Source organism: Arvicanthis niloticus, chromosome 5 (assembly GCF_011762505.2).
Source record: "Arvicanthis niloticus isolate mArvNil1 chromosome 5, mArvNil1.pat.X, whole genome shotgun sequence".
NCBI classification, from domain to species: domain Eukaryota; kingdom Metazoa; phylum Chordata; class Mammalia; order Rodentia; family Muridae; genus Arvicanthis; species Arvicanthis niloticus.
In genome coordinates, this window is record NC_047662.1 from 28,415,104 (window position 1) to 28,425,317 (window position 10,214).

Below are 10,214 nucleotides of genomic sequence, written 5' to 3' on the forward strand. Positions count from 1 at the left end.
AGCACCTTTTGCTGTACTTCCTCAGACTTTTTTTTTTTTTCTTTAACTGTTTTTGGTCTTGGAGACAGGGTTTTTCTTTCCTGGAACTCACTCCGTAGACCAGGCTGGCCTCAAACTGATAGAGATCTGCCTGGCCTCTGCCTCCTGAGTGCAGGGATTAAAGGTGTGCACCACCACTATTTGGCTAAAACATGTAGCATAGACTGGCCTCAAACTCATGATCCTCCTGCCTCTGCCACCTTCAATAAATCGTACTGTGTGCACCACAACTGTTTTTTTTTGTTTTTTTTTTGTTTTTTTTTTTTTGAGGCAGGATTTCACCCTTAGCTGAGGCTGATCCTTGTGCTCCTGAAAGCCAGGGTTATACACGTGAAGTACTATGGCTGGCTGAGATGGATTTCTTGTCAGCTGAACTCTCCAGCCTGAGGGGAGGGGAGGGGAGGGGAGGGGAGGGTGAGAGTCTCAGGGATTCTCAACAGAAAAACCACTTTCTGTTAGATTTCTTCATGATAATCTAGGAAACAGGACCACATTCTAGACCAAGTGAATCCTGGTGTGCTCCCCAACTTGAGACCTGCACTCTGCACCTACACATGAGCCAGAAGACCAGGGTACCCCAGGCAGGGCATCAGGCACAGGCGTGTATGTATCCAAGTTTGATTTTATGAGAAAAGAAACAAATGCCAAGAGAAAAGGGACGTAAGAGGTGATTCACTCCAAATACTCTCAGTAATTCTCACTGCCAAGGTTGACGAGTCCTTGATGGATGGGGTCAATTAGTGAATGGAGATTCCAGATACAAAATGACCAAAAAGAGGGGTTGTCACCTACCCCAAGGCCACTGGCAGAAGGAATTCTGGGTTCCAGGGTATGTCTGAAAAGTGGAACCCTATGAAAGGCAGCTGTGACATGTCTGTCAGACACATGTCTGTCAGACAAGGTCGTTGGTGGGGAAGGATGGCCAGGAGTTGGCTCAGAACGCTGGAGGTCCCTGAGGTGGTGCTGGAACTTTAATGAGGACACAGTCTCATGGCCTTTTAGAGGGGAACTCTCGACGACCTTGACCCTTGCCACCAAAGTTTCGCACTCGGTGGATGATCTGCAGCTGCTGCTCGATCGTAGCCGTGATGTTCACGCCGTCTGGGATATGGACATATCGGACATTACGACCTGTCACGAAAAGGTCATCCAATTCAACCTGATGTCCCCAGCGGTCAGTATAGGTGACGTTGGCCAGGCGGATGTTCATGAAAGCATCAACGTTGTCAATGCGTCCTCGGGCCACACTCTCATCTCGAAGGTCCACAGTGGTTATTTGGCCCTGGAGGCCCTGCAACAGGATGATCAGGCTGTTCTCAGAGATGGTCCGTTCCTTCACAGAGTGGCTCAGTGCCATGGTTCCACATTGGCTGGCTGCTCACTGTGGGCAGGAGCACACAGATAGACGTAACTCACCTTTGCCAAGCCCTGAAACTCCACACTAGTGGGCCAGATGCCTCGATGCACTGGACACACCTGGGGAAACTTTTACCTGGCCTCCACATCCCACACATCCCAGAGATCTAGATTCATTTGGCTGGGGAGGAGAAACCCAGATTGTTTTGGTTTTGTTGTTTTTAAAGACAGGGTCTTACTACATCTCCCTGAGTAGGCTAGAACTTGATATGTAAACAAGTGTGGCCCGGAACTAATAGAGATCCACCTGTCTCTTCCTCCAAAGTGCTGGGATTAAAGGTGTGTGGCCCTATTCAGAGTTTACACACACACAAAACAAACAAAAAAAAACTCTTCAGATAATTTTAATGTGCTAATCAGCTTGAGAACCACTATTGTAAATTGTAGTTTATGTAGGTCCTTCTGCCAGGCACATGTTAATAAATATATAATCTAGCCAAGCATGATGGCGCACACTTATGATGCCATCACTTTAAAGTCTGAAGCATTAGGCTCACCCCAAATGTCAAACCGGCCTGAACTACATCGTGAGCTCCAGGTCAACCTGGATTATGGAATATTTCAAGACAAAACAAGCCAAACCTAGCCAAGATGCATGCATTTAAGCCCAGCACTCAGAAGGCAGAAGCAGGTGGATCTTTGAGTTACAGACAAGTCTGGTCTACAGAATAACACCCTGTCTTAAAACAAAATCCAGGCAGGCCCAGCTCCGGCTGTTTCAAGGAAGAGAGGCCTGGGGCTTGCCACTAGCAGTCAAGCTTGTTAGTCCTACCCGGGAAAGCCGGGTGCCCAGTGCGCCCCACTCCTCACCGCGCGTAATGGGTTTGGGAAGAGGCCGCCCGGGTCCCAGCGCGCCCTAGTCCCCACACTAGACAGTCCGACCCACCGCGTGATACCTTCCGCCTTCCGCGCTCTACGCCGCCAAAACCCGCCCGTGTCTAGGGGCGCCACCCACCGAGACTCGGAAAAGCCATGGCAACCGCGGGAGACTCAAAGCATCAGAGCATGCGCCTCTCAGGACGGGGAACTACAAGTCCCAGGAGGCCGCGCGCCGCGCGCCCAACCCCCTTCTCTGTCTATAGGCTTCCACTTTTGGGGCTTGTAGCTGTGTCTCCTAATGGCCTGCTGAGCTGATGACGCTGCGTGAGAGAGAGCATCTGTTAAAAAAAAAAAAAAAAAAAGATACAATTGGGGAAAGGGGATAACATCTGAAATGTAAATAAATAAAATATCGAATTAAAAAAAAAAAAAAACAAAACAAATAAGCCGGGCGGTGGTGGCGCACACCTTTAATCCTAGCACTTGGGAGGCAGAGGCAGGCGGATTTCTGAGTTCGAGGCCAGCCTAGTCTACAGAGTGAGTTCCAGGATAGCCAAGGCTCCACAGAGAAACCCTGTCTCGAAAAACAAAAAACAAAACAAACAAAAAAAAACAAAAACAAAAACCAAAACAACAACAAAAACACAGGTTAAACGTTCTTTACCTGCTTAAAATTGCGGGAATGTGGCCGGACGTGGTGGCAAAGTCCCGTAATTCCAGCAACTCCGGAGACAGAGGCAGGTGGATCTCTGGCAGATGGATCTCTGTGAGTTGGAGAACAGCCTGGTCTAAAGAGAGAGTTCCAGGACAGCAAGGGCTACGTAACTACCTTGTCTCAAAGAGGAAAACACAGGGCTATGGAAAGGTTTAGTTGATAAACATTAGCAATTAAGACCACATACTACTATTGCAGATGGCCTAAATTTGGTTCCCAGCTCACAACCACCTGTAACTAATTAACAATTAAAAATAAAATCTAGAGCTAGGCATGGTAGCACACACCTTTAATCCTAGCACTCGGAGGCAGAGGCAGGTGGATCTCTGTACTTCGAAGCCAGCCTGATGTACAAAATCTAGTAAGGTTTATTTTAATTTTAAATGATCTGTTTGTGTGTGTCTGTAATGGTATGCTATGTCTGAGCAGTGGTTGCCCTCAGAGTTCAGAAGGCAGTATCAATTTCCTGGGGCCACAGGTACAGCTGGCATGGCTCTGGGAACCGAATTCCAGTTCTCTGAAAGAGCAGTATGTGATCTTAGCAGCTGAGCCATCTCTCCGGCTCCTAAAAAATAACATCTTTATTTAAAAAGTGTGTGTGTGTGTGTGTGTGTTGGCCAATGAGGGCTAGAAGAGGGTGTCTGCTCCCCTTGGAACTGGAGTTATAGTTGTGAGCCCACTGTGAGCTACTTGATGGGTGTGAGTACTGAGGACACAATTCAGGTTCTCTGCTAGAGCTGTAAGTGTTGTTCTTTCATTTTTTTTAGGAGGGTGGGGTCTGAGATAGGGACTCTCCTCTAGAGACCTGGCAGTCCTAGAACTTGTTCTATAGAACAAGCTGGCCTCAAACTCAGAGAGATCTGCCTGCCTCTGCCTCCCAAGTGCTGGGATTGCGGGTATGCACCTACACTTGGCTGGAAAATAACTCTTTTAAAAATGTGAATTGTTTAATTTTTGTTTTGCAGTTGGGTCTCCTGTAGCCCATCCTGTTTTGAATTCACTATATCCTGAAGGACCTTGAGCCTGATCCTCTGGCCTCTGCCTCCCAAATACTGGGACTAAGTGAATAAGTCCTACTCTCTATCTGATCGTACTGTTACTAAAGCCTGCTTTGCTCACTGTGTGTTAAGCCAATCACCAAAATGATGATTTTTGAGGGGGGATAAAGCTTATTCATAGGGCACCCAAATATAAGACAGGCCTCTACCCCACTCTCAAACCTTCCCCAGACAGGATGGCTTGACCTGTAGGGAAGGCAAAACACATGAAGGGGAAAAAACATAACTGAGATGATTTGTGATCTGCACAGGGTGATCAAACTTCACAGATCTCCACAGGATATTTGCTTAGAACATTCCAGAGTTTTCCTGTTGTAAGTATGGAGTTTGGTCTTAATCCAAAGGTCACCCACTAGACACTTGCACAGGACTGGTGATTTTAAGCAGTTTGGATTCCAAGTTCCAGTTTAAAAACAAAACAAACAAACAAACAAAAAAAAAAAAACAGCAACAGTAACAAACCACAGACAACTATTTCCATCAGAATCTAGGTCAGTGTTGTCTGCAGCAAACTTACTGGGAGTAGACCACTGAGTCACCTTTGGTGACAGGGCTTCATCAGGTTTCCCTGGGCATAGTGCCTGACTGCATGCAGCCTGCTCTGCCACTCTTTGTCCCATGCCTGGCACTTATCTCACACTGCCCTTTCTCTAGGTATCTCTGTGGCACATCTTCATGTCTGACTGGTACTCAGAAGTCACCAGGAGACAAATTCACCTAGACCTTACCAAAAGTAGATTTTCTCATTTTTGTGCTTGCTGTCCCAATTGTTTACACCCTAAGTTGGGTACCTTCAGGAATCACAAAGTCCTTTTCTCCTTCCTATTTACATCTCCCTCCCCCTCCTCACTCCCTTTTATATTATTTCTATTATGTGCATGTGTGTGTACCTGAGCACATACAGTATACCATTCATGCTTGGAAGCCAGAAGGTGTCAGATCCCTTGAAACTGGAGTTACAGATGGTTATAAACCACTATGTGAGTGCTGGGAGCCAAACTCATCTCTTGCAAGAGCAGGATGTGCTCTTACCAGTGGAGTCATCTCTGTAGAACCTAGTCTTGAATTTCTGACCCTCCTGACTTCACCTCTGGAGTTCTGGGACTATAGTCCAGCCCCACCACACTCAGCCCATGGTGGAAGTGAGACCTTGGGGTAGGAGAAAAGGCCTGGCTTTGTGCTTTACTGACGTGCCACAGGCCTCTACAGCCTTGACAGAGCCAGGGAAAGAAGCAAAGGGCTTCCGCAGGTTGCTGAGAAAATACTGTGCAGGCTAGTCAGTCTGTCACTGTCCCTTTTGGTAGGAGATGATTTGAAGGACAGACTCTGTTTCTGGTCCTTGATAACTACTTGTGACCTAAGCTCTTCAGGACTTAGCAGACTTTAAATCTGACAGATGACAGCCCAGCGGGGACTGTTTCAGCTCAGAGCTGCCATTGTTGGTGTCACATGTTAATGTGCTCAGGCTGGCATTAGTCCTATGTAGCTGAGGCTGCTCTTGAACTCCTGACCCTCTGGGCCTTTACCTCACAAGTGCTGAGATTTCAAACAAGCACTAGTATTCCCATCTTACCTTGTTTTTATATTTTCAGAGTTAAGGTTTGGTTGTGTAGCCCAAGGTGACCTGGAACTCACAACCCTCCCCTCCTCCTGCCTCAGCGTTTTAAATGCTAGGATTAGAGATTGGAGAGATGGCTCAGTGGTTGAGAGCATTTGCTCCTGATTCAGAGGTCCCAGATTCAATTCCTAGCACCACATGGCACCAAACAATTATCTGTAACTCCAGTTCCAGGGGATCCAATGCCCTCTTCTGACTTCAGTGGGCCCTGAAGGTATGTGATACACAAACCAGATAAACATGCAGACAAAATACTCATACCCATAAAATAATAAAACAACTTTTTTTAAAAAAAGTGTTAGATTAAAGATGTGTGCCAGCTACCCCAGCTAAATTTTTACCTTTAGAAATGGTTAGATACTTTTGCGGCCCACAAAAAACAACTTCCCTCTTGGAACCAAGGGCTAAATATGTTTTCTCTTCTTTTTTTAATTCTAGTATTCTTTGAGCAACTATTAAAAGTGGTTTTTGTTTGTTTGTTGTTTCCTTATTTACCTCTAATGCTTCTAACTCTAAAAATAAGAGAGGACAGTTTTGTTTATTTTTTTATTTAAATACATAGGTGTTTTGCCTACATGTTTGTTGTTTGTTTTTGTGCTTGGTGACTGTGAAGGCCAGAAGCAAGCTCTGATTCTGGAGTTATAGGTGCTACAGACAGTTGTGAAGCAACATGGAGGTTCTGGGAATTGAACCTGGGTACTCTGGAAGCAGCCAGTGCTCTGAACTACTGAGTCCTCTCTTCAGCCGGTGCAGTTTAACTGAGAGGAGGCCATGGTCATAAAAGACCTGGAAGGACAGGAGGAAGCAGGGCACAGGGCTGTGTGGAGGACACCCTAGCCCGCTGTGTCTGCCTGGGGCAATGCCTAGAGCCTGGAGGTTTAGCACTTTCACTTCGGTCAGCTGGGTTGGAGCCTTTGAATTAGATTGTCCTCTTTTTTACAGTCAAGTGTGCTGGAGTGGAAGACAACAAGGTGAATTTGGAGCAGAGATGGGACCATAGCACAGCATCCCAGTTCCAACCATGCTGGGCATTGTATAAAACCCTTGTGCCTTTATTTATTTGTATGCACATGTAGAAAGCAGAGGACAACTTTGTGGAGTGGGTTATCTCCTTCCACTGATTCTAAATGGAAGCTTGTATATTACTTAGTCAAAATTTTAGGTAGAATTTTCTTTTCCCAGGGTTAGGAGTGGAGCCTGGGGATGGATTCACACACTTTGATACATCACTGAAAATTTTATTAGAATTTTCTTTTCCCAGGGTTAGGAGTGGAGCCTGGGGATGGATTCACACACTTTGATACATCACTGAGCCACACACTGGCTCCTGGTTTTTTTGTTTTTTTTTTTTTAATTCCCTTCCTGATTCCCACGCAAACAAACTTGTTTTTCTCAATATTTGTGCAGGTCTAGAAGCATGAAACTCAGAGATTGCTTCATCAGCACAGATGTGTATCTCTTGTTTATTTACCGGGGAGGACAGGTATGTTTCAGATAGTTTGCATCTCTGCGGGACAGGTGGTGGGAGGAGGCCGTAGTTTCTGGGCAAGGGTGGCCTATCTCCTAGATCCAGTCCCAGGTGACAGTGAAGTTTATGTCTGTGACTGTATGGAGAATCACAAAACCTCTCCCAGTCAATCCCCAGCTGTGGGCCAGATAGCTTGGAGGCTAAACAGAGTTCACGTGGTATATTTGTAGCAGGCAATTTAAGACAGTTGAAGTTTCTTCTCCAACAGAAACAGGTAGATCTAACCTGCAGCCCATGGGAAACATGTGACTCAAAATAGCCATAAATGCAGCCCAACACAGAATTGTAAATTTAGCTGTACTCAGTAGCATACACCTTTATTCCCAGTACTTGAGAGGCAGAATCAGGGGGATCACTGTGAGTTCCAGGCCAGCCTGGTGACATAGTAAATACCAGCACAGTCTGAGCTACATAGCAAGACCCTGTCTTAAAAAAGCAAAAACAAGCTGGGCGGTGGTGGCGCACGCCTTTAATCCCAGCACTTGGGAGGCAGAGACAGGCGGATTTCTGAGTTCAAGGCCAGCCTGGTCTACAGAGTGAGTTCCAGGACAGCCAGGACTACACAGAGAAACCCTGTCTCGAAAAACCAAAAAAAAAAAAAAAAAAAAAAAAAAGCAAAAACAAGGGGCTGGAGAGATGGCTCAGTGATTAAGAGCACTGACTGCTCTTCCAGAGGTCCAGCCAGTGTATTCTCCATTTCCTGTCTTAATGAATTGCCTCAAAACAAACAAGAAGCATATTTTTGTTGTTTTGTTTTTGTTGGATTTATTTATTTTCAAGACAGGGTTTCTCTGTGTGGTCCCAGCTGTCCTAGAACTCACTCTGTAGACCAGGCTGGCCTCGAACTCACAGAGATCCACCTGTCTCTGCATCCTGAGTGCTGGGATTAAAGGCGTGGGCCTCCTTTGCCCAGCTAAGTCATGATTCAAAAAAAAAAAAAAAAAAAAAAAACAAAAACTCAATTGTGCAGTTGAATTTTGTGGTATTGTCAAAAGATTGAACACACCTGGTAGTAAGGGTTGTCTTCACTGGGTGAGAGATAGCAAATTTATTTGGTGGCTTACCTTTCAGGATCGAAACTATAGGCCTTGTGTTGGCCAAAGGGCATCTTGCATTCCAAAACCATATCCTCTTACTTCCCATGGGGTGTGGCCTCAGTGGTCCTTCTAGCTGACCCCGTTTCACACAGTGGCCTGCTCAGTTGTGGTTCTCTGCCACCTGTGCCATTCAGATATTCCTCTCATAGGAATGGACTCCGACCTCTGACAGTTGGCTAGCCCCGAGGGAACTGGTCTCAGGAGGGAGCATGTAGGACAAGGGCTCCTGGCCTTTCTGAACTATTTCAGGCAGCCCTGACTTGAGGCAAGACAAGTGACATGTGAGTCCCTGGGGGAGGCAACACCACATACACTTCCTAGGCACCCAGCCTAAGGCTCTGCCCGATGTTTGATAGTAACCTGGAAGATACAGATGTCACAGCAAACTGATGTCTTTGGTAATAAAGGTAGACTCTGGAAGGAGCACACGCTTGGTTGTTTTTTTTTTTGTTGTTGTTGGTTTTTTTCCTTTTTTTTTTTTTTGAGACAGGGTTTCTCTGTGTAGTCCTGGCTATCCTGGAACTCTGTAGACCAGGCTGGCCTCGAACTCAGAAATCCACCTGCCTCTGCCTCCCAAGTGCTGGGATTAAAGGCAGGAGCACACGCTTGGAAGAACAAACACCCGACCCCCAGGTGCTCTCCCTGGGCCTAGCAAGCCTGTCTTGTTATTGCCTGGTTTACTCTGCCTCTCAGTAAACTCCCAATGTATTGGGGGAGGGGGTTGGATGCCTTCTGAACTAAGCCAGTTCAGAACTGAGTCTGTCTTAGGGTTTCTATTACTGTGAAGAAAAACACATGACTGAAGCAAGTTGGGGAGGAAAGGGTTCATTTGGCTTACTCTCCTGTATCACTGTTCATTATCAAAGTAAGTCAGGACAGGAACTCAAATAGAGCAAGAAGAACCTGGAGGCAGGTGCTGATGCAGAGCCCATGGAGGGGCACTGCTTACTGGCTTGCTCCTCAAGGCTTGCTCAGCCTGCTTTCTTATAGAACCCAGGACCAGCAGCCCAGGGATGCCCCTACCCACAATGGGCTGGGCCCTCCCCATCAGTCACTAATTAAGAAAATACGAAAGAACACCTGAGGTTGTCCTCAGCTTCACATATGCACCATGGCACACATGTACCTGCACTTATACACACACACACACACACACACACACACACACACACACACACACACACAGATTTAAATATTAAATGTAATTTAAAAAAACAAGTAAAGATTCTGAGGAGTGTTCTGTTCAGCTTGTTTTACAGGTAAATTTGAAATCAGAGTAAAGGGCAGTCACCTCAGTGTGTAGCTAGTGTCAACTTGACACTAGCTTGAGTCACTGGAGAGATCACAGCCTCAGTTGAGAAAATGCCTCCTTAAGATCAAGCTGTAGGCAAGCCTATAGGGCATTTTCTTTTTTTTTTTTTTTTTTTGGTTTTTCGAGACAGGGTTTCTCTGTGTAGCCCTGGCTGCCCTGGAACTCAGGTGTTCTTTCGTCTACCTGGAGATAGGATCTCTGGTCTGCTGGTGTGAATGCCTGGCTAGCTGGCCTGTGAGCTTCCAGGATTCTCCTATCTCTGTTTCAGATCTACCTGTAGGATTCTGAGATTACAAACACATGCCATAGCATCTGGTTTCATGTGCGTTCTGGGACCTAAACTCAGGTCTTTATTCTTGTGCTAGACATTGTCCACTAAGCCATATCTCTATGCCTGGTGTTTCTTTTCTTTTTGTTTGTTTGTTTTTGAGAGAAAGGGCCTCATAAAGCTTAGGCTGATCTCAAACTTGAGTCGGTTCCTGAGTCTCTGGTTTCTGTTGCTATACTACATACCTCAGGTGAGCTGGCCTGCAATCTTCGAGACAATTCTCCTGTCTCCACTTCTCATCTTTCAGTAGAAGGCTGAGGTTATGGATGTGTGCTACTACATCA

General features: G+C 46.1%; 1 protein-coding gene across 5 annotated transcripts; it reads right to left on the bottom strand.

Moving 5' to 3' along the window:
* Positions 1 to 643: 643 nt before the first annotated feature.
* Positions 644 to 2,547, bottom strand: Lsm10 (LSM10, U7 small nuclear RNA associated). 5 transcript variants are annotated; one of them, XM_076934213.1, is made up of 2 exons: positions 2,411 to 2,547; positions 644 to 1,420 (listed from the first exon to the last, which is right to left on the bottom strand). In XM_076934213.1, exon 2 carries the CDS (start codon positions 1,394 to 1,396, stop codon positions 1,028 to 1,030), a length of 369 nt encoding a protein of 122 aa, XP_076790328.1. In that variant the 5' UTR covers positions 1,397 to 1,420; positions 2,411 to 2,547; the 3' UTR covers positions 644 to 1,027. The 5 variants fall into 5 exon arrangements, with proteins under 5 accessions (XP_076790328.1, XP_034358914.1, XP_076790326.1 ...); XM_034503023.2 differs by having other exon boundaries at positions 2,352 to 2,496; XM_076934211.1 differs by having other exon boundaries at positions 2,342 to 2,452.
* Between the last annotated feature and the right edge of the window lie 7,667 nt (positions 2,548 to 10,214).

Bases quoted from the DNA above. Each gene is read 5' to 3' on its own strand.
- Lsm10 (XM_076934213.1), bottom strand. From the start codon at position 1,396: ATGGCACTGAGCCACTCTGTGAAGGAACGGACCATCTCTGAGAACAGC.